The sequence below is a fragment of the Diospyros lotus genome, chromosome 6 (genome assembly GCF_014633365.1).
Source record: "Diospyros lotus cultivar Yz01 chromosome 6, ASM1463336v1, whole genome shotgun sequence".
In the NCBI taxonomy this organism is placed as follows: Eukaryota; Viridiplantae; Streptophyta; class Magnoliopsida; order Ericales; family Ebenaceae; genus Diospyros; species Diospyros lotus.
Window position 1 is genome coordinate 10,380,865 of NC_068343.1, and position 25,217 is coordinate 10,406,081.

General features: G+C 38.2%; 1 protein-coding gene across 1 annotated transcript in view; it reads left to right on the top strand.

The window, feature by feature from the left end:
- Positions 1-25,217, top strand: part of LOC127804104 (protein MICRORCHIDIA 1-like) — an 86,650-nt gene that overhangs the window by 53,237 nt on the left and 8,196 nt on the right. Inside the window, exons 13-15 of the mRNA XM_052340836.1 lie at positions 21,681-21,773; positions 22,172-22,223; positions 22,329-22,440. Of these exons, the coding sequence (XP_052196796.1) occupies positions 21,681-21,773; positions 22,172-22,223; positions 22,329-22,440 (257 nt within the window). The remainder of the gene's footprint in view (positions 1-21,680; positions 21,774-22,171; positions 22,224-22,328; positions 22,441-25,217) is intronic.

Consider the following 25,217-nt stretch of genomic DNA (forward strand, 5'->3'; position numbering starts at 1 on the left):
CTATTTTCCCTCCACACTTCTATCTCAATTTCTCTCTCATAATTCTCTCCGTCATCCCTCAATTTTTCAGTTTACACCCTCCATTCCTGCGCAATTCTCCATTGAATTGTGAGGGAATTCCTTGTCAGAAACCGAGTTTTGACAATTTGGTATCAGAGCAAGTTCTGGGCATTCAGATTAGGCCATGGCAGACAGAACAAGGATGAAACAGATGGAGGCGCAGCTCCATCAGGTTACGTCCATAGTCTCTGAGATGCAGAATCAGATGGAGATGCTAGAGAATTCGGTAGAACGGAGGATCGATGGGGCAGTCAATGTGTGGCGCGAAGAGAGTAGAGCGCAAGCCACGCGATTGGAGGATCAAATGCGAGAGCAGAATTAGGCTCTTTGGGATCAAATGCATCAGTTTATGTTGATGTTTTCGCAACAAACTCAAGTAAGGATCTCACCTGAGTTCCCTCCTAGAGAACAATTTGAGCCAATTCTCAATGACTAGGGAGGTCATCTCAGATCGGAGGGGTCGACGGATTTAGCAACCGAGCAACCAGTGATGGGGGAGAACGTAGGGGTGAGGAGACAAGGCATTGCAATCGGATTGAATCCGATTGGTTCACTGATGCTTAAGATGGAGATTCCTCTTTTTGAGGGCAACAATCCCTAGTGGTGGATCCGTCGATGTGAGAAGGTGTTTGGCCTATACAATGTGGCTGAACAGCAGAAGGTGTCGTTAGCGGTAGCTTACCTGAATGACGTGAGTGACGCATGGTACCAAAGTTGGAGGGGTGCCTGGGAAGAATGCCGGTGGGAAGAATTTGTGTGGAAGATTTGGGGAGAAGAAAATGTCGGACATCGTGGAGGAATTTAATAAGCTCAGGCAAGGGGGATCGGTGCAAGCATATTAGCGAGGTTTGAGGAATTGAAGGCCCTGATGTTGATCTCAAACCCCACTCTCACCGAGGGGTACTTCGTGTCAAGCTTCATTAGTGGCTTGAACGAAATGATCCGCCCTATTGTCAAAATGTTTCGACCCTTGACCGTCCAGCAGGCCATGGAATGTGCCCGATTGCAGGAGATGACGGTGGAAGCAGTAGCCAGGGAGCAAAAGGGGGTGAATAGGGGATGGTAAATGGTGCTCCAACAACAAAACAATCGAGGAGGTATTATGGAGGGAGGAACATGGGGACAAAACAACAAGGGATTGGCTCTCCCGGTGCCTTCCCAATCATTCGCAGGGAATTTGAGAGAACAAAGGAGGCTGGCCAGACTTTGCTTCTGATGTGGAGACAAGTATACAATCGGCCACCAATGTAAACGACAATTACTGTTATTGGATGGCACAGAGGAAGGAGGAAGAAGAGGTAGGCAGTCAAGGGGAAGAAGGAAGAGAAGAGAAGGTGGAGATCTCCCTTCATGCTCTCAGGGGCGTAACCACTAACAAGATCATCAAGGTGGAAGGCAGAGCAAGGGGGAGCAGTTTGATGATTCTCATAGATAGCGGAAGCACCCACAACTTCTTAGATGAAGCTATGGCTAAGAGGCTAAAGTGCAGCCTCACAGGGACCCATCCTCTATCCGTCACCATGGCTATCAGATAGAAGGTGTTGTGCAAATTGGCTTGTGTAGGTTTTTGCTGGCAAATGCAAGGGGAAGAATTTGAGGCTGACTTACACCTTCTCAAATTGGGAGGTTGTGACATGGTCTTAGGCGTTGATTGGATGAGAGAAGTTAGTCCCATCTGTTTTGATTTTAATAAGATGGAGGTCACATTTGAGAATGGGATAAAAAAAGATGACCCTCACGGGTAATGTGGAAGCAGGGGCCTGTCGCATGATTACAGGCAAGAAGCTGCACAAGTTGCTTAAGAACAAATGAGGGAAGGTGGCACAATTCTTACTTGATTCCATGGAGGCAACTCATACTCCTTGGGAGGTAACTGAACTAGACTCTCTTAATTTACTCTTAGATGAGTTTGGGCACTTGTTTGAGGAACCTAAGGCTCTACCACCCTCGAGACCTATAGACCATACCATCAATTTGAAACCCAATGTTGAACCAGTTAACCTCCGATCTTATAGATATCCCCCAAAACAAAAAGAAGAGATAGAACGAATGGTTAGAGAAATGTTACACTCCTCTACCATTCGACTTAGCACCAATCCATATGCATCACCCTTGCTTCTATTTTAAAAAAAAAAAGATGGCAGTTGGAGGTTTTGCATTGATTATCGCCAACTAAATTCCCCTACCACAAAGAACAAATTTCCTATACCTATTATCGAAGATTTATTGGATGAGTTACATAGGGCCAAGGTCTTTTCTAAACTTGACCTCAGATCTAGATATCACCAGATTCGCATGCACCCCAACGACATTCATAAAAACGCATTTAGTACCCACCAAGGGCATTACAAATTTTTTATAATGCCTTTTGGATTAACCACTGCCCCAGCCACTTTTCAAGCCCTCATGAACTAAATATTTGAGCCATACCTCCGCCAATTCATTTTGGTATTCTTTGACGACATTCTTGTGTACAACCCTACCTTACCCCAGCACCTAGAGCACTTAAGAATAACCCTACAAGTCCTCAGGCTCAATAAGTTGTACATTAAGAAGTCTAAGTGTATATTCACACAACCCCAAGTAGAGTACCTAGGCCATATTATTTCTGGTGCAGGAGTAAGTACTGATCCCAGAAAGGTAGCGGTCGTGACTGCTTGGCCGAGACCTACCAGTGTGAAGGCCTTGAGGGGATTCTTGGGCCTTACAGGGTACTATAGGCGATATTTGAAGAATTATGGTCTCATTAGCAAGCCTCTGACGGAATTGCTAAAGAAAGATGGGTTTCATTGGAATGATAAAGTGGAATAAATCTTTGGAAAGTTGAAAGTAGCTATGAGCGAGGTGCCCACGCTAGGTCTCCCTGATTTTTGCCAACCGTTTGTTCTAGAGACAGATGCCAGTGATTTTGGAGTGGGAGCAGTATTAACGCAAGAGGGTAGACCCCTAGCCTTCATCAGTCAGGCTTTAGCCCCCAAACATTTAGGTCTAAGCGCTTATGACAAGGAACTCTTGGCTGCCCTAATAGCAGTAGAAAAGTGAAGGCACTACCTAGAAGGGGGTAGATTTATAATGAAGACAGATCATGGGAGCCTCAAATCTTGCTACAACAGAAACTCCATACACACCTCCAGAGAAAAAGGATGTCAAAATTAATGGCGTTAGATTACATAATTCAATATCGGAAGGGGTATGAAAATAAGGCTGCTGATGCGTTGTCTAGATGTTTGGAGGAAGGGGCAACAGCTACTATCATTGCCTTAACACTTGACTGGTTCTTGGAAGCAACCTCCAGCTATAACCAAGGCGAGTGGATAAAAACGCTAATGGAGCAGCTCACCATTGACCCTAATAGTAAACCGGGTTTCACTCTTAAGAATGGAATGATAAGGCACAAAGAAAGACTGGTAATTGGGGAGGAAGAATCCTCAGGGAGGAGAGTGTTGAAGGCTTTACATGACTTCCCTGTTGGGGGGCATTCAGGGGAGCTAAATACCTACAATTGGGTGAAGCAATTGCTTTATTGGCCGGGGCTAAAGAAGGCAGTAAAAGAATATGTCAAGGCATGTGACTTTTGCAGCAGATGCAAACATGAAAACATACACCCCTTGGGGCTGCTACAACCCCTACCGATACTAGACCAAGCATGGACCAACATCAGCATGGACTTTGTAAAAGGGTTGCCAAAGTTAGAAGGGAAAGATTGTGTGTTAGTGGTGGTTGATAGGTTTACAAAGTATGCCCATTTCTTGAGTTTCAACACACCCGTTTACTGCACAAGAAGTGGCCAGGGTGTTCCTTGATCAGGTGGGTAAGCTATACGGTCTGTCCCAGGTGATTGTCTTAGACTGGATAAGGTTTTCACTAGCTTGTTGTGGAAGGAGCTCACAAAGTCTCTGGGAACCCATCTGCATATGTCTTCCTCTTATCATCCCGAGACCGACGGGAAAAGCGAGCTAGTGAAGCAGTGCTTAGAAACCTGTCTCAAGTCTGTATGTTCAATGTACCCAACTGGTTAGCACAAATGGCTTTCTCTAGCACAATGGTGGTACAACACCAATTATCATTCCTCCCTAAAAAAACGCCTTTCGAAGCACTCTTTGGGTACCAACCACCTATTCTACCGCCAGGGGGGGGGGGGGGCATAATTTAGTGGCCACAGTCGATGATTACCTTGTCCAAAGACAACAAATGTTGTAAACTCTCAAGAAGGAGTTAGCCAGTGCACAGAACCAGATGAAACAATTTGTGGATAGGAATAGGAGAGGAATTTCAGTGTGAGGGACAAGGTGTATTTGAAGTTTAGGCAAGCACAACTGAAAACCATAGCGCCCCACAAGGTAAACAAGCTGACCCCAAAGTTCTATGGCCCCTACAAAGTAATTGAAAAAGTGGGAAAGATTCCCTACAGATTACAACTCCCAGGGGAGTCCTCCATCCACCTCGTATTTCATGCGTCCCTCTTGAAACCTTCACACGACAACAACCCGACGAGTCCTACCCTATCCCCGGCAGCCCAGAATAGCCAGCAAGAGGCAGAACCGACAACTATTGTTGGAAGAAGAATTATCTACAAACAGTAGGCAGCCATCACATAGGTGCTGGTGCACTGGTCAAACCTTCACCCGGAGAATAATATGTGGGAGTACTTGCCGGATCTCCTTTAGAAGTTTCCCCGAGCGGCAGGGTTACTTTAACCTACTTGAGGACAAGTAGCTTTTTTAACAGGGGGGCAATTGTCATAGTCTCGTGGTTTAGGAAGGGGTATTCATGTAAAAAGGACATGAGGTAGTTAGAGAAGGGCACTATTGTAATAGAGAGGAAGAGGCAGTTGTAATTCAAATGTAAATTCAAAATGTGGTGCCAAGGCTGGCTATGTAAGCCAAGCCCGTGGCCAAGATGAGCATGAATGGAAAAGTATTGATTCTATTTTCCCTCCACACTTCTATCTCAATCTCTCTCTCATAATTCTCTCCCTCATCCCTCAATTCTTTAGTTTACACCCTCCATTCCCGCACAGTTCTCCATTGAATTGTGAGAGAATTCCTTGTCAGAAACCGAGTTTTGACATATCCATACCTCTCTATCAGGATTTTCAGACACAATTAAGTCATCAACACTATCATAATCAAACTCATAGATGGATGAGGTGATAGCATTTTATTACTTTTTTGCCATTCTTAGATTTAAACCTAGATCTTCCCCTCTGCCTAGGGTCTCTCGTAGTCTTGATCTAACCGAAAGAACATCACCAGCTGTGTTCTTTCCTTCTACCTTTGCTGCAATTCTTCTGAATTTAAGGCTCCTATCACATCATCTAGTATTAAGGTATCCCTGCCATGTTTCAAGATGTCTACTAAAGTTTCATATGATTTTGGTAAGGAATGTAATAGTGTTGGTCCCTTAGGGAATAGCCACTCAAGAGGAGGGGGGGGGGGGGGAGGTGAATTGAGTGATTAAAATTTTTAGCAATTTTAATGAAGATTGTTGATTCTTGATTAATGATTTTACTAGAGAATATGTTTGACAAATATGTATAGATAGTGTTTGAGATTGATAATAAATCACCCTTGGGGTTCCATTAAACCAATTTCACCAAAGTTTTCTCCCTAGCTCACCTTGGAAACTAGATACCCTCTTAGATTACAACGGCTTCTAGGCAACCGCTACACCAATGTTTTTCCCTAGCTCACCTTGGAAACTAGATGCACTCCTAGATTTTAACGATTCTAGGCAACCAATACAATCCACAATAAAAGTTTATGTGATTACAAATATTTGTCTACACTTGGACACAAATGAATAAGTAATTAATAGCAAATATACAAGGCCATATGAAAATAAATAAGTAAATCAGTAACCTCAATTTTGATGGAGAAATTTGTAGTAAGCTTGAAATCCTTTTCTCCTCTTGCCTTTTCGGTGGATGAGCTACGAAGCTTCGAGAGCCTTGGATTGCTTGAATTTTTGCTTGAGAGTGTTTGAGAGTCTATGAGTGCTTTGTATGTGCAAAATATGCAATTAATAATCTTCTAAACAGCCTTGGGGTATTTATAGCCGTTTCTAGGCACTGTTGCAACGGTCAAAAATCTGACTGTTGGGTCAAGAGTCGACTTTCCATATGGTGAAAGTTGACTTTCGCAAGCACTAGTTTTGCAATTCTTGTAACGGTTAAAAATATGATCGTTGGGCATCAAGAGTCGGCTTTTGGCATACCAAGGTCAACTTTCGGTCTATATTATGAAAAAATATTTTTATATAAATTTTTACTTGAAAAATAATTTTAATGGAAAATACTAATTTTGGTAATACATATACTATGCCAAAATATGTTATAAATTAATCGAAAATAATTAGGTACTATAGTTTGTATATTTATTAAAAATATCATTTTTGTTAATTATCAAAACTTAATTAAAAAATTAAATAGAGCAAGTTGGATCAACATTCTCCACCTTTTTGATGATGACAAAAATATGATTTATGAGATGATTAATATTAAAAATATTTTAAACTCCCCCTTAATTTTATACTATAAGCTCCTCCTTTCAAAAATACTAATAGCATAAGTAAATATGAATATAGTTTAATAGATAAAATACTCATTCTTTTCATCTTTCATACTTCTCTTCCTTTTTTTTAATAGATAAAATATCTTGCAAAAATTTTAAGGACCAAAACTGATTGCCTTTGATTGCCTAGAAATCGATTGCCTGGCTCTCGTACATACAATTTTACTCCCATACATCCATTCTCACTCTCATTACATAAAATCTCTCATATATAGAATCTCATCTCATAAAATCTTATTATTCTCCCCTTTTTTTGTCATAATCAAAAGAGGCATTGTTAGTGGAGAGAATAAAGATGTAAATAATATAAACCTTGAGAGAGATTAGCCAAGCATAATCCATATAAACATAAGCATGATGGATGATAACCAGAAAGTTCTGAATATATAGAAATGTCATAAAGCACCATAAACAGTACATAACAACGATCGTGAGCATCATTAGAAACATCATAGTATTTTAAATTATGATACAGTAAAGTTATTTGAAGATAACATTTTTCATAAATTAAAAATAGATGCAGTTGACGATAATATATGCAGGCATACATACGCATCTTATAAGATTTTTTTTTTTTTTCGGTAAAAATATTTTGAAAAACTTTGATCATTTGCTATTAAGAATATAAATAATAAAAGCAAGCATCATGAACACCATAGGATAAAAAGTCATCTTAATCATAGGCCCAAAATACAATAGTAAAACCTAGACATCCCTAGATCGACTTTCAAGCTCTAGTCAACTATTCTGATTTTGTAGTCGACTTTCATGGGCAAGTCGAATTCCCTAGCATGGGAGTTGACTATGCTTCTAGACTTGAGACCATACTGAAAGCATCATTGACCTTAGGTAAAAAAAAAATAGACACTTTGATTATTCAAAACGGATTTATTATGCCTTATTTTCTTTGAATAAAATCAAATCTTTCTTGTGGCAAGGGTTTTGTGAAAATATCTGTTGGGACAAACTTGAGATATTTCTTGGTTTTGGACATGGTTCCTAAGAAAGTGATGTCTAACCTCTATATGTTTTGTTCTTGAATGTAGCACTGGATTCTTCGAGAGGTTAATAGCACTAGTGTTATCACACTTGATATGGGTTTGCTAAAATGTAATTCCGAAGTCGATTAGTTCTTAGCGAATTCAAAGAACTTGTGCACAACAACTACTAGCAGCTATATATTTGGCTTTGGCGGTTGATAATGCCACCGAGTTTTGCTTCTTGGAAAACAATGAGATTTGCTTGTTTCCCAATGGTTGGCAAGTTCCAAAAATACTCTTTTGGTCTACCTTGCAATCGGCAAAATCCGCATCAGAATATCCTATTAATTCAAAATCATCCCCATTTGGATACCATAATCCTACATCTTGCATTCCAATTAAATATTTGAAAAAAAATTTAACTGCCATTACGTGAGATTCTTTGGGATTTGATTGAAATCTAGCACATAGACATACACTAAACATGATATCGGGCCTACTTGTCATTAGGTAAAGTTAGGACCCTATCATACTCCTATAGAGTTTTTGATCCACACTTATGCCTTGATCATCTTTATCTATTTTTATGGATGTACTCATAGGTGTGCCTATTGCTTTAGAATTTTCCATCCCAATTTTCTTTAGCACTTCTCTTAGATATTTTGCTTGATACACAAAAATGCCTTCCTTAGTTTGCTTTACTTGGAGGCCTAAGAAATATGTGAGTTGTCCCATGAGACTCATCTCAAATTCGCTTTTCATTAAATTTGCAAAATCTTTGCAAAGCTTTTCACTCGTTCTTCCAAACACTATGTCATCTACATGTACTTGAATTATTAAAATATTAGCTTTCTGATATTTTATGAAGAGAGTTGTGTCAACTTTCCCTCTTGAAAAACATTTCTCAATAAGAAATTTACTCAATCTTCCATACCAAACTCTAGAAGCTTGTTTGAGACCGTATAAGGCTTTTCTTAAGTTATACACGTGATCCTCTAAATGAGGATTCTCAAAATCAGGGGTTGTTCCACATACACTTCTTTGTTTATGTAGTCATTTAAGAATGCATTCTTTACATCCATTTGATATAACATGAAATCCATGTGTGAGGCAAAAGCTAAAAGCATTCTGGTTGCTTCTAACCTAGCTACGGGAGCACATGATTCTTCAAAATCAATGTCTTCTTCTTGGCAATATCCTTTGGCTACAAGTCTTGCATTATTTCTCATTGTGCTTCCATTTTCATCAAGTTTGTTTTTGAATACCCATTTGGTTCCTATTATGGATTTATCTTCAAGTCTAGAAACTAATTCCCAGACATTTCTTTTGAATTGATCTAGTTCTTCTTACATAGCTTTGATCCAAAATTCATCTTCTAAAGCTTGATCTATGCAAGTTGGCTCAATATTTGATACGAATGCCATATTGTTGCAATATTGATGCAATGATGCCCTAGTCCTTACACCTTGACTTAGTTCTCCAATAATTTGATCTATAGGATGATTTTGTACAAATTTATAACTTTTGGGAAGCTTGCCTAAATCATCATCATTTAATGGTTTCTCTTGGGTTCTCGATTGATTATCCTTAACCTCTTCTTGAATATTTAATTTCTCCATTTCCTTAGATGGGTCTATAGATATCGTTTCCTCGTCTTCAGTTTTTCTATTTGACTAAATAAACTCATTGAATTTCACGTGGATTGATTCTTCTAAAGTGTTTGTTCTAATATTGTATACTTTATAGGCCTTACTCATATTTGAGTATCCAAGGAAAATGCCTTGGTCACTTTTAGCCTTGAATTTTCCTACATCGTCCTTTGTGTTTAAAATGAAACACTTATATCCAAAAGCTCTAAAATAAGATATGTTAGGCTTTATGTCATAATATAATTCAAATGGTGCTTTCTTGATGCCTTGTCTTAGATTAAACCTATTTAGAATATAGCATGCGGTATTGACCTCTTCAACCCAAAAATAGGTTTGCAAATTATTCTCCAAAAGGATGGTTCGAGGCATCTCTTGAAGAGTCTTATTTCTCCTTTCAACAACACCATTTTGTTGTGGGGTCCTAGATGTGAATAATTGATGAAGAATACTATTTGTTTCACAAAACTCCATAACATGTTTATTTTTGAATTCCCCACCATGATCACTTCTAATAGATACAATTTTTTCATCTTGTTCTCTTTCAATTCTCTTAGCTAATTTGATAAAGTTTTGAAATGCTTCATCTTTTGAGGATAAGAACATAACCCAAGTAAATCTAGAAAAGTCATCTACTACAACATATGCATAAAATTTTTCACCCATGCTTCTAGTTTATGCGGGTCCAAATAAGTCCACGTGCAAAAGTTGTAGAGGCTTATTGGTTGATATTTCATTCTTAGATTTAAAAGGTGCTCTAGTTTGTTTTCCTTGACAACAAACATCACAAGAAATTTCTTCATTAAATTTTATCTAAGAGAGCCTTATTACTAAATCTTTATTAGCAATTTTTCTAATTAGGTCTGGATTAACATGACCTAATCTTCTATGCCATAAAAGAATATCTTCATTTTTCACCATTAGGCATTTCACATTAAATTCCTTAATATCGGTGATGTAAATATTGCCTTGCCTATTAGCACAAATAATAATAAAATTATTTTCATCAATAACAAGACAGTGCCTTTGTTTGAAAATAACTTCATATCCATCATCACAAAATTGGCTAATACTTGGGAGATTATGTTTTAAACCATCTACTAAAAGAACATTTCTAATAGTAGTGGAATGTGCCTGGCAACCCATACCTATACCAACCACTTTACCTTTGGTATTGTCTCCAAATGTGACAGATCCTCCATCCTTCGGAGTGAGATCTAAAACTAGATATCTCTCACCAATCATGTGCCATGAGCAGCCACTATTCATATACTATTTGATGTCCATTGTGGCCCTCATGCACATATGCACATTTGAAAGGATCACGTCTTAGGTTTGGGCACCCATTTATAGACGAGTCCCTTGAATCTTTCTTCATTTGGATCAAATGACTTAATTACTTTTGATGCATTTGAATGAGGTGCATTAACAACATTTGATATTTTATGATCTAAAGCCCTCATTGTTTGGACTACCCTTTTGGGTATCCACATTTGTACTTGATTACTTTTCTTAGGTTGATGTCTTTATCTAAGTTGTTTCCACTCTCTTTTAGGTGCCTTGTATCTTGGTCTAGGTCTAGAATTTTTCTTTGAAATTAATGTGGCTTGACTTTTCTCAATTGCATTCTTTTCTACTAATAATTTATTATTTTGAATTTTTAGTTATTTGTTTTCTTCTTGAAGGTTGATTAATCGATCATTTACCTTATTTTCATTTTCTTTCTTCAACTCTTGTGATTTTTCTTCTAAGTTCTTTATTTCATTTTCTTCTCTATGAGTTTTCTTGGTGGTTTTTAATTCTTTCTTAATCATTTGATATTTTCTAAATAGTTCTTTGTATGCTTCTTGGAGTTCTTCAAACTCCATATGCTGCTTACAGCATATGTGCTTGTTCATCTTTGGATTGGGATGACTCGCTTACAACATCCACATCCTATGTTGCAAAGGCATGTTTATCTGATTTTTTAAATCCCTTCTTTTCTACTTTCTTTTCTTTCTTGTCTTTCTTCTTTTTCGGGCAATCAAATTGCATATACCCACTCTTTTTACATTTAAAATAGGTAGGAGACATTCTCTTGCGCTTCTTTCCTCTATTTTTCATTATTCTAGCAAATGGTTTTGTTAGTAAGGTTGTTCCATCATCTTTGTTCTCTTTATTGGACTCAGATTCTTCATCTACTTTTAAGGCTAGGGTTTTCTTACCCTTAGTATCTTTATTTGTCTTATTCAATATTAGCTCATGGGTTAGCAATGTTCCTATTAATTCTTCAATTTTTAATTCTTTTAGATTCTTACCTTGGGTTATTATAGTTACTAAAGGTTGCCAAACTAAGAATAGAGATCTAACAATTTTCTTAACTTGATCTTCTTCCGAAATTGTTTTTCCTAACGTTTTTGGGTTGTTTATGATCTTTTGGAACTTACCATTCATTTCACTAATGTTTTCATTTTGAAGAATTTGAATTCTTTATATTGTGAGTAGATTTATCTTTGTGTCTTTTACTTGATCGGTTCCTTAATAAACTACTTGTAGTTTTCTCCATATCTCATGAGATGTAGAATAAGCAGAGAGTTTTTCATATTCACTAGGAAGAATTGAACAAAAAATTATGCATTTAGCTTTATGATCCTTTTGGTATTTTTTAATATCCTCTTCATTCCAATCTTTTCTCTTCCGGTTTAGATATAATAACAAAACCATCCCTAACATTTTTCCACAAGTAAAAATCTACTGAAATCAAATAAGACTTCATTCTCATCTTTCAATAGGCAAAATTTGTGCCATCGAAGAATGGTGGTCTAGGGGGAGATGGTCATTTGGCTATGGCTTGGTTAGAGAGTGAGGCCATCTAGATCTCTTCTAAGTTGTAGTTAAGACTAAGGATTCAATTATTTTAGAAGTCTGCTCTAATACCAATTGTTGGTCCCTTAGGGAATGACTACTCAAGAGGGGGGGTGAATTAAATGATTAAAATTTTTAGCAATTTTAATGAAGATTATTGATTAATGATTTTACTAGAGAATATATTTGACAAATATGTATAGATAGTGTTTGAGATTGATAATAAATTGCAAGCACAAGATATAACATAAATAAATAAAATAAGACAACAAGCAATTTATAGTGGTTCGATGTTTCCACACCACCTACTCCACTCTCCCAATGTCTAATCACCCTTGGGATTCCACTAAACCAATTTCACCAAGGTTTTCTCCCTGTTCACCTTTGGAAACTAGATACACTCCTAGATTACAACAGATTGTAGGCAACCACTACACTAAGGTTTTCTCCCTACCTCACCTTGGAAACTAAATGCACTCCTAGATTTTAATGGTTCTAGGCAACAAATACAATCCACAATAAAATTTTATGTGATTACAAATATTTGTTCACACTTGGACACAAATGAATAAACAATTAATGACAATTATACAAGGCAATGATATGAAAATAAATAAGTAAATCAGTAACCTTAATTTTGATGTAGAAATTTGTAGTAGACTTGAAATCATTTTCTCCTCTTATCTTGTGGCTTTTCGGTGGATGAGCTACGACTCTTTGAGAGTCTTGGATTGCTTGGATTTTTGTTTGAGAGCGTTTGAGAGCTTGTGAGTGCTTTGTATGTGCAAAATGTACAATTAATAAGCTTCCAAACGAGCCTTGGGGTATTTATAGCCCTTTTTGGGCACTGTTGCAACGGTAAAAAAATCTGACTGTTGGGCTAAGAGTCAGCTTTTCAGAAGTTGAGGGTTGATCCTTGTTTGAACAAGAGTTGATTTTCCATCTAGTGAAAACTGGTTTGGCAACTGTTGTAACGGTAAAAAATATGATTATTGGGCATCAAGAGTTAACTTTTGACATACCAAGAGTCGACTTTCGGTCCAGATTATGAAAAAAATATTTTTATATAAATTTTTACTTATTTGAAAAATAATTTTAATGAAAAATACTAATTTTGGTAATGCATATACTATGCCAAAATATTTTATAATTAATCAAAAATAATTAGGTACTACAATTTGTATATTTATTAAAAAAATCAATTTTGTTAATCATCAAAATTTAATTAAAAAATTAGATAGAGCGAGTTGGCTCAACAAATAGTACTAAGGCTTTATCTTCATCATCATATTTGACTTAAATATTTTCAAGATCTAAACATAGTTTATTGAAATCATCAATGTGATCTTACAGCCTTGACCTTCATTCATTTTAATGGTGAAACACTTAGCTTTTAAATACAATCTATCATCAATGTGATCTTACAGCCTTGACCTTCATTCATTTTAATGGTGAAACACTTAGCTTTTAAATACAATCTACTAGACAGTGATTTAGTCATGTAATTGTAAAGACTCTAGTTTAAGCCATAGTTCTGTTGCTTTTTTCATTTTTGACACTTCTCACAACACTTTATCACTAAGAATTAATATTAATGTATTAAAAGCCTTTTTACCAATTTCTTTCTTCTTTTCAACAAAATAAGTGGCAGGCATTTTAGTTTCCCCTTCTAATGCTTCGTCTAGTCCTAAATTCCCTAGTAAAGCCCTCATTTTCATTTTTCATAACCCAAAATCATTATGGCCATCAAATTTCTCTATATCATACTTAGTGGCAGATGCATCCGAAGCCATTCTTGTGACTGAGATATGACTCTAATCAAATCTTGGCTTTTCTTGATTTTGAAACCGTGTTCTGGTAACAAATTGTTAAACCCGGGAGCATTTGGATTTCAATTAGACCGATTTAGGAAACACCCACTCGCGCACACACAGATGACATGGATCAATCAAGAACAACAAAACAGTAACGAAAATATACAGAAAATAAATCAAACCACACAGAGACAATCAAGTTTATCTTGGTTTAGATCATTTTTTAGAATGACCCTACATCTAGCCTTCAAACCCCTCGAGAGCAGTATTTCTTTGAATTAGAAATGATTAGTACAACAACCTTCCACACGAGTACAATTTGGATCTTGTCGAGATACAAAGAACTATCTATTCTCTAGTCCTTCTTCTCACACACAGAATGCACTCGTTAATATCGTGCTATCAAATGGCTAACCCTTGCCCCTTTATTTATAGATTAAAAGGGCGGATAAACCTATACAATATATTCGGGTTTGATATTACCGGTTTTACCCACAACTAAATGAATTTTCGTTGGAATCATACCGCCTAACTAAACCAGCCGCTTGATACATTTTCTACTTCACTAAATTTTAGGCTTACTCGAGGCAAACTTGCTAGCAATCCAAAGATGTCCTAGACACCTCCTGTGCAGTGAAAGGGTGTGAGAGACCTGTGAAGTGGGCAAATTTGGTGAATTTGTCCACTACCAACAGTATGCAATCCTTTCCCTCCGACCTTGGTAGTCCTTTGATAAAATCCGTGGACATACTAGCCCACGTGTCATGACCCTAGGAGCAATAAAAGGACATTAATGTAATAGCGTTGCAATAGTTTGTTAGGAGATATTTTACAAGGTGTTAGGAGCACATGGGTGCTGTTAGAAATTAGTTAGCAGCTAGCTAGGCCTATATAAAGATTACTTGTAAGAGGTTGGATATCATATATGAAATGAAACTAAATTTCCTTTCCTTCTAATTTCTCTATCCCTCTCTTGTTTCTTCTCTAATTCCTCTCTTTTTTTGCTAATTTCTCCCCCTCTTTAAACTCTTCAATTCTGATTTCTCCCCTAATTCCTATCACAACCCTAGCTAACCCAGGAATGTGATAAATGGTATCGGAGCCAATCTTTCCTTGGCTGTGATTCCGACAAACTTGTAGTAATTTGGTTGAATGACTGTATCTCGGTGATGGTCTAAACCGGCGGTTCTCAAGTCTTGATAGGTGAGTGCAAGCTGCGATTCCGATCAGATTTTGAGGAATCAAAGGACGAGTCATAATCAAGAGAGCAAAACAATTCTCAATACGAAATTGAGAAGTGAAGCGCATGTCAGTTTTAGAAGTCGTGCATTGTTTTAACGAATTGAACTAGCATCGGAGGTGACGTGAATAGAGGAGCATTCACAATAGGAGTGGGTCGATAGGCGAGCTAACCTAAGGCGATGCAAACAGACAACATTCATGATTGGTGTGGGAGTCCATCAAAGGTGGTGACATGGATAGCCAAGAGGGTTGTGACTGGAGTGAACGACTGGTGCGAGAGATCTGCCAAAGTTGGCGATGTGGACAAATGGTGAGAAGCGAATCTAGGCAACTTCTTGAATCCATCACAATTGCTATCAGATTTCGGATATACTGGGCGAGAACAAATCTTGGGCTGTCGACTCCTCCTTCTCAAGTTAATCGAGTGGCCCTTCTTCAATTGCTTCACCTTTCTTCCTCCATTCCCGAAGCGAAAGCAAAGCAGTAAAAAACAAGCTCCCTTACTAGAGCTACTTCAGCAAGGAGTACTATTGTGATGCTCCAGAGTTGAAGGTTGTTGAACTAGGAAAATTCTGCAAGATCAACAATGGTGGAAGCAACGCGGATGAAGAACCTTGAGTCCCAAGTGCAACAATTACTAATCTGCAAGCTCGAGTGGAATTATTGGAGATTGGATGCAATTGAACCCATGAAGCAATCATGGCGATGGATCGGAAGTTGGATACCTCGCTGGGGGGATTGGAGACAAGGATGAATGGAATCATAGATGAAGTAGGAACTCAGTTCAGAGATCAACTATAGAATTTCATGGACATGTTCACTCGTCGAAATCAGTCATCTCTAAATGGATTGACTTCAAATATTCCAGAGAGTACTGGGAGGTCTTTCGCTACATCTTTTTCTGCTGCAATTGGTAACCAGGGTGTTGTTCCAGGAATGGGAGTATCTCCAATTCTTGGAAATTCAGGATCTCGAATTACAAGCTTAATGGGAAACATGGTCGATGGGGGCAACATTAGGAGGAACATGAGCTCTGGTGAGGTTGCTAGGGCAGTAGATATAAAGGGACCATCTTATTTTTTTGAAAAAGAAGTTCATGTAGAGGGATATTTCAGCAAATACAAAGAAAAGGAGTTGTTGAATTCATTGCATGGAATCAGAGTGGTGTAGCGGATTTTAGTGCTGTAGTCTTTTCTCAGATTTGGAACGAAACGTTAACTTGTTGGATAAGTCGATTATAAAGTAGGTTGGAGCTAGAGTTGAGAATGGCAATGCCTGTGACATCTATCCTAGGCGGGGTCAAAATTGGATGGTCAACATGCAGTTGAAGGCATTCATGAAGGACTTTGACCAAAATGGTGACGAAATATTAAAGGAAATTGGGGTCACAGTTAGCCAATCTTCTGGAAGTGCACCATCCTACTTTGAAGAAATTGTGGTGAGGAAAGTTGGTAAGGACAACAACCGGCAAATTTCAACTGTTCACTTTGACCAACGAAGAGTGATTGATGGGTTTCGGTTAAGGTGTACATGAGAACTACTGCAAATTTGCTATGCATACAGAGAATTTTCAGAACTTCTGCATCCAAGCTGTGGAAGAGAAGGAAAAAGGCAAATGAGAAGCTGTGGAGGTTTGGCATTTTTTGGGATCAAGAAATTTTCCTAGGAGCAATAGAAGAGCATTATTGTAATAGGGTTGCAATAATTTGTTAGGAGATATTTTATAAGTTGTTAGAAGCGCATAGATGTTAGGAATTAGTTAGCAGCTAGCTAGGCCTATAGAAAGGCTACTTGTAAGATGTTGGATATCATATGTGAAATGAAACTGAATTTTGTTTCCTTCTAATTTCTCTATCCCTCTCTCATTTCTTCTCTAATTCCTCTCTCTCTTTCTACTGATTTCTCCCCCTCCTTAAATTCCTCAATTCTAATTTCTCCCCTAATTCCTATCACAATCCTAGCTAACCCTAGGAATGTGACACCACGCTTACTCTAGGGTGGCTAATGGTTGCAGTAGCCTAGGAGAAGCCATTGTTTCGTGTTTGCACCTCTTACACGTGTCAGAAGCCATGACATATTTGATCACCAATTTCTACAACTTTGGCCAATAGAAAAGTTGTCTCACTCTGTGGTATGTGTTATGCATGCCTGAGTGCCCCCTTAATGGTGACCCATAAAAGGATTGGAGAATTTTCTCTTTCAGCTGTTCACAGTCACCAATTAGCATTCTCCCTTAGTATCTCATTAACCCATTTGACAGTGTGAATCTCGGTCTGCCCTTGGGATCTATGATAAGTTGTTCTAGCAATTCCTTAGTCCAACTTCCCTTTCCATAGCTTGCAGTAATCTCCTAGTACCAATCAAGGATGACTGAGGTGATAGATGTTGTTGTTCCCTCTTCAACACAACGGGAAAGAGGGTCAGTAGCCTTGTTCTCCTTCCCTTTCTTGTATTGAATTACATAGTCCAATTCCATGAGCTTTGTCATCCCCTTCTTTTGTAGATGAGTGTGCAATTTTTGCTGCAGCAAAAACTTCAAGCTCTTGTGGTTAGTCTTGATAATGAATTGACCTCCTTCTAGGTAGTGCAACCATTTGTCTACCACTATCAACACTGCTAGCAGTTCCTTGTTGTAGATGCTCAAGCCCAAGTGTCTGGGAGCTAGGGCTTGGCTGATGAATGCTAATGATTAGCTTTCTTGTGTCAATGCTGCTCTCACCCCAGTGTTGCTTGCATTTGTCTCCAATATGAAGGGCTTATTGAAGTTTGGTAAGCCAACAATAGGTACTTCACTCATTGCCCTCTTAAGCTTTTCAAAAGCCTCTTTTGCCTAATCACTCCGAGTGAACCTTTCCTTTTTCAGTAGGTCTGTAAGAGGCTTACTGATCACCTTGTAATTCCTCACAAATCTTCGGTAGTGTCTTGTCAACCCAAGGAGCCCCCTCAAGGCCTTAACATTGGTAGGCCTTGGCCACGAAGTCATAGCTGCCACCTTCCTTGGATCAGTGCTCACGTCGACACTTGATATGATATGTCCTAGGTATTCCACCTATTGCTGTGCAAAGACACATTTTGATCTCTTGACAAACAAATCTAAGGACCTTAAGTGTGATTCTCAAGTGGATAAGATGTTGTTGGAAAGAAGCACTATACACTAGTATGTCGTCAAAGTATACTATGATAAATTTCTATAGGTATGGCTCGAAAATTTGGTTCATTAAGGCTTGGAATGTGGTTAGAGCATTGGTGATGCCCTTTGGGCATCACCAAGAATTCATAATACCCGTGATGGGTTTTGAAGGTTGTCTTGGGGATGTCATTAGGGTTCATCCGAATTTGGTGGTAGTTGGATCGTAGGTCTAGTTTGGTGAAGATGATATCATGTTTTAATTCATCTAGTAAATTCTTTATGATGGGTATTGGGAATTTATCTTTGACAGTATGGGTGTTAACTTGACGGTAGTCAAGACAAAAATGCCAACTACCATCCTTTTTTTTAAACAAGGAGTGTTGGTGAGGGACAGGGGCTCTGGCTGGGTTTGATGATAGACTTTTGGAGCATGTCCTTTATTATGTTTTCAATCTTAGCCTTCTGCTTGGGAGGGTATCGGTATGCCCTTATGTTAACTGGTTTGGTATTTGGTTTGAGGGTGATGGAATGATCAAAAGGCCCTTCAGGAGGGAGGGAGTTGGGTTCCACAAATAGGTCCTCATACTTAGTTAGAAGTTTATTAAGGGAGTCAAGTTCATGTACCTTCCATTGGTGTTGAGGTTGACTGTTGATAGTTAACATCAATTCCCCTTCTTGCTCTTGAGTATCCCCCATTTGCTCCGCAATGTGTATAAAGAAAAGCTGTGCCACTTGTGCCAACTTGCTCTTGAATATCTTTTGCAACTTCCTTCCCCAAATCATTTGCGCACCCTTGTTTCCCTATTGCCAGTAAGAGTCATCCTTTTGCCCTCTTTCTCAAATGCCACATCCATTTATTAAAGTCAAAGCTAATGAGGCTCACATCCTTCATCCAGTCCACCCCTAGCACAATATCACATCGCCCCCAAACTTAAGTAACCTCAAGTTAGCTTCAAACTCCTCTCCCAACATTTCCTAACAAAATCCCATGCATGCTGACTTGCACATCACTTTGTTGCCATTGGCCACTATCACAGATAGTGGTTGTGTGCCGATAAGCTTGCAATTCAACCTCTTCGCAATGCTCTCATCTAGGACACTATGGGTGCTCCTATTGTCAATTAGGACAATCAGCCTCTTATGCCTTCCCCTCCACCTTAATAATTTTACTGTTAGCACTTAGCCAATCCCTTTAAGGCATGCAATGAGATCTCCACATTGTCATCTCCTTCAAGTTAAGAAGGATTCATAGTTTCTTCTTCCCCTTCTAGTAGGAGTAGTTGCCTCCGGCATTGGTGCCTTGAAGTGTACCTATCCCCACAACAAAAACATTGTCCGGCCTACCTCCTTTGTTCCATGACTCTTCCACCTGTCGATTGAACAAGAGTGATGGTAGTTGGATTAGTCACCCCTTTTGTTCCTTGGTTACTTCTTCCTCCTCCTCTGTTAAATCCCTTGTTACCTTCCTGCAACACACCAAGGTTCATCCTTCTTGCTTTCCATTGCTATTTCCTCATTAAATCTTCTATTGATAACTCCTGCAACCTAGCACTCTCAACAGCTTGCTTGATAGTCCTACATCGCAACATCTTCACAGTGGGCCTTAGCTTTTCATTCAAGCCACTAATGAAACCTCAGACGAGTGCCCTTCCATTAGGTGGGGTTTAAGGATTAGCATGAGCGATTTAAGCTCCTCAAACTTAAGCTAATACAATTGCACCGATGCCTTGTCTCAGTTTGTTGAATTCCTCCACAGCATCCATCATATTCCAATCTCCAAAATGCTCATACAAGTCCTTTGCAAATTCTGCCCTCTGGCAGCCCTCCTTTGCCTGAATCCACCCCTGAAACCATGCGTCTTCGGTGTCATTGAGGTAAGCAGAGGCTAGTGTGACCCTCTGTTGTTCTGGTACATTGTACACACTGAACATCCTCTTGCAACTTCTCACCCACCACCTCAGGTTCTGACCATGGAACATGGGTATATTTCTAACTTCAGCATTGGGAAGTCATGCTGATTATGAATGGCCTGAGCTCCTTGCCTCCTCTCCATTGTGTTATCTCCTACAATTGTCAGATTTGCCTCAAATTTTGAGGATCCTTCAGACTGGTGGCTGCTCCATGCCCTGGTCAGATTGGCTATGATATCTCTCTAGGGGGAAATTCGGGAGAGAGTCTTACCGAATTTTGGTTGTTGAACATCCTCATGAATTGCTACATTTGATCTTGCAGCTGGTTGTTCTGCTCGTGACTCTCTTTGCACCATTGATCCATCGATCCTCCTTTCCACCATCGATTCCACCGTCGCCTCCAAGGTTCCCCGTTCGGACTTGCATTTCCACCACCGCAGCGGTGACATGCTACAACTAGGACTCCATTTGCTTCATCCTAGTTCCTTCGGCCATCGTAAAGAGGTTGTTGAATGCGATCATCATCTAGAACCATGCTCTGATACTAGTTTGCCAGATTCTTAGATCTGACAAAGGGGATTCTCCTCTGAATTGGGGAGAATTGAAAGGGATTGAGAAGGAGAAAGGAAGAGAGCAGAGAATAAGAGAGGGAAGGATTGGGGGGAGAGAGTGAGAATTGAGGCAGGGAAGATGAATTATCAATTGTATTCAAGGATGCCTCAAAAGGGAGCAAGGTCAGTTAGTTTTATATTGATCCATCACCTGGAGAAAGGTGGCAAAAGGCTGCCAAATTCAAATATTACAACTGCCTATTGGCTTATTTAAGTAAGGCTTATAACTGCCTTCACGCTACATAAGCCCCCCTGCCTTTATAACCGTAGGCACATGACAACTAGTTAATTCATTCAATCTTTAATAAGTGCTTGGAGACTGATATTTAATAAATGTATTTCAATGTCCAGTAGAATTTAAACATAGACCAAATTTGAAGTTGTGTAACTAAATAACACCTAAATGCCAACTTTTGAGCTTTCAAACTATCAAAGTGTATGCTTGGTATTTTGTATAATTTTCAGCTGATATTGACGCATAGGAATTACTATGGATGCCAAATTCATGTGTAGGAAGATGCATTTGTAATTATTTTGGACTCTAGGGAAATTCAATGCCTAAATGGGTGTCAGTGGCAGAATGCCTGGCCCACTTGAACCCAACTACTGTAAGGTAAAATCTATGTTTTTCTTTTGTTTTGAAATGAAATGCTTGTTTATTTACTGTAGATTTTACATGTGGATAGTCAGTGTTTTGAAGGTTAGAACTTCTGCCTTGGTTTTATGTTTCTGACTCTGTATTGTGAAATTTATGAAGTTGAGAAATAGAAACTTGAACCACTAAATAGACTTCTACGTTACTCACTGTGGAACTGTTCATCTTTTATGAAGTTGTGGAAGTTTAATGGCATTTTTGACTTGCTTGGTTTAGGTCTTGGTTGAAACTACGATTGGATTTCTTAAAGAAGCCCCTGCTATTGCAGTTAGTGGGTTTAATGTGTACCATAAAAACCGCCTTATCAGGGTATGTTCCGGTAATGATTTAGAGTGGTTTTCATTGTTTATTATTGTGTGATAGATTATTCTATTTTGATATTAATAATAGGAGTAAGAAACAATGAAATATTTGTTGCTTTAATTTCTGTCTCCTAGTTAACTTCCAGGACGTAATAATGGTGCTAGTCATTTGAACTTAAACATAATGGATGAATTAATTTTTGATCCTGCAACAGACTCCTGTGGAACTTCTGTTAGCATTGGAAATCAATCATAGATGTTTACAGAAGTTTCATCTTTGTATATTAGTGTTTTGAAAGTCATATAACAAAATTCTTCCATTGAACCCTTAATTAGTGGTGTTGTTATGGAGCTACAACCTACAAGTAATGTTACTGATTTGTCAAGTTTGCCGTATTGTTTCAGCCTTTCTGGAAAGTTACGAGTGATGGTTCTTCCAAAGGAAATGGTGTTGTTGGTATGCATTAATAAATATATGTATATATGCATATCTATATTTATATATTAGCCTAGCGTTGTTCATAATCTACAAGCATTAGCTCCTTAATGATATTGATTGCAGGAGTTCTTGAGGCTAATTTTATAGAACCAGCACATGACAAGCAGGATTTTGAGAGATCATCTTTATTTATCCGGCTGGAAATGAGGATGAAACAGATGGTAGCGGACTACTGGTTTGTTTCCTGTTCAGCATCGCCAATACTTTGTTTATTAGTCTGTAGTACTGAAAATAGTTTTAAAAATCATAGTTGCGTTTCTAATTCTATCACATTTGGAGGCAAGATATAATTGTAATTCTATTGCTGAATTATTCATTGGACAGGAATAAAGATTGAAAATCTGAAATCTTATTTAAACAGACTATATTATAGGTGTCAGAAAGAGCCTCCACAGTGCTGTGATGGTTAGAAACCTGGCAATTCTACAATTTCGAATAGGCCTCTTTCAGATAAAGGGATAAATAAAAATGTCTTTTGTTTGAAGTCTGTAATATCAGAGAGAGAGGAGGAGGGAAAAAGGGAGGGGGGGGGGGGGGGGGGGAACTTCAAAAAACTAATAAAATAATGATGTTCCTCGGATTGCATAGAAGATCATAATCAAAACGATTGGTTTTCTTAGGGGTAAATTACAATTGACACCCAGGTTTAGGGAAAAATAACCAATACCCTTGTGTTTTCATAAATGACAAGGACCTTCCTTGACTTTTAAAACCTGTTACATTTTTGCCCCTGCCATTAGTTAATTGTAGTTAATTTTTTTTAAAACGCCAAAAAGAACCTCGTTCTCTCCCCCACCCACCCAACCTCCCCTTGCCCACTCTAAACAACAACATATCCAACCTTTATTCCACCATGTGGGGTCGGCTACATGAATTCTAGACTTCCATGTATTTCTGTCTCTTGTCATATCTTCATTTAAACTCATACACTTCATATCAAACTTTAATGTCTCTCCCAAAGTTTTCTTGGGTCTGTCTCTACCTATTTTTTTGACTAATTGTTCTATTTCATCAACTCTTTTCACAGGAACATTTCTTGGTCTTCTTCTCACATAAGCAAACCATTTTAGTCTAGTCTCTCTCGTCTTCTCCTCGATTGGCACTACTCCTACCTTATTAAGAATAATCTCATTTCTATTTTTATCTTTTCTTGTATGGCCGCAAATCCATCTTAGCATCCTCATCTCAGCTATGCTCGTCTTTTGCTCATGCTAGTATTTGACTGCCCAGCATTCTGAGCCATACAGCAAAACTAGTCTTATAGCTGTCCTATAGAATTTTCTTTTCAGTTTTAATAGGATTTTACCATCACATAACACTCCCGATGCATTTCTCCATTTTAGCCAACCTGACTTAATTTTATGCGTGACATCCTTGTGAATTTCTCCATCTTTTTGAATCACTGATCCCAAATATCGAAAATGATCTTTTCTTTGTACAATTTGGTCTTCCAATTTTATTATAACATCCTCTACTCTTACATTCTTACTAAATTTACATTCCATATATTCTGTTTTCCTTCTACTTAATTTAAATCCCTTAGATTTTAAATTGTTTCTCCATAACTCAAGCTTAGTGTTCACTCCCTCTTTTGTTTTATCCACCAATGCTATGTCATTTACAAATAGTATACACCATGGCACCTCTATCTGAATGTGTTTAGTGAGTTCATCAATTACTAAAGCAAATAAGTATGGACTTAATGCAGAACCTTGATGTTGTTCCATTGTAATTTTAAACGGTTCAGTATCCCCTCCGCATGTTCTGACCCTTGTTTCTGCACTGTGATACATGTCCTTAAGGGCTTGTATATAGGCTATTCGGACTTCTTTCTTCTCTAAAACGCTCCATAATACTTCTCTAGGGATCCTATCATAGGCCTTTTCTAGATCTATAAACATCATATGCAGGTCCTTCTAATGATCTCGATACATTTCCATTAGGCGCCTCAGTAGGTAGATAGTTTCCATTGTTAACCTACCAGGCATAAAACCAAATTGATTTTCTGAGATGTCTAGTTTCTTTTCTGAGCCTCTGCTCTATTACTTTCTTCCAGAGTTTCATGGAATGGCTCATTAACTTAATTTCTCTGTAATTTTCACAATTTTGAACATCTTCTTCGTTCTTGTATATAGGAACCGAATTACTCTTCCTCCACTCATCTGATATCTTTTTTTATTTAAGGATCGCGTTAAATAATTTCGTTAGCTAGGAGATGCTCTCTTCTCCTATGCATTTCCATGCTTCTATTGGTATATTATTCGAGCCTTATGATTTTTCATCTTCTTTAATATTTGCCTTATTTCTTTTGAACTTATGCGTCGATAAAATGTATAGCTCACGTTCCCTTCAGAGTTACTAAGATGTCCCAATGTAACTCTTATGTCCCCACCATCATTGAATAATTTTGTGAAATACTCATTCTATCTCTCCTTAATCGCTCCCTCATTTACTAATACATTTTGGTTTTCATCTTTTATGCATTTCACTTGGTTTAGATCCCTTGTTTTTCTTTCTCTTGCTTTAGCTAATTTATATATATTCATTTCTCCATCTTTTGTATCAAGTTGTTTATATAAATTCTCATATGCTTTTGACCTTGCTTCACTAGCAGCTCTTTTTGCTACCTTTTTCGCTTCTTTATAATTTTTTAGATTTTCTTCATTGCTACATTGATATGCCTTGTAGCAAGTTTTCTTATTTCTAATTTTCAATTGTATCTCTTTATTCCACCACCAAGATTCCTGAAGGTTTGGGGCTCTACCTTTGTCGTGCTTCTCAGAGCAGTAACCATTTCCCTCCACATTTGGTTTGGCTGTCCTTCTCCATTCTATTCCCTTCTACCCCTTAATTTTTCTTTGAAGATTAATTGTTTCTCCCCTTTTAAATTCCACCACCTAATTCTTGGATTTTGTTTTATGTGATTTTTTCTCTTCCAATTTCTTACTTGGA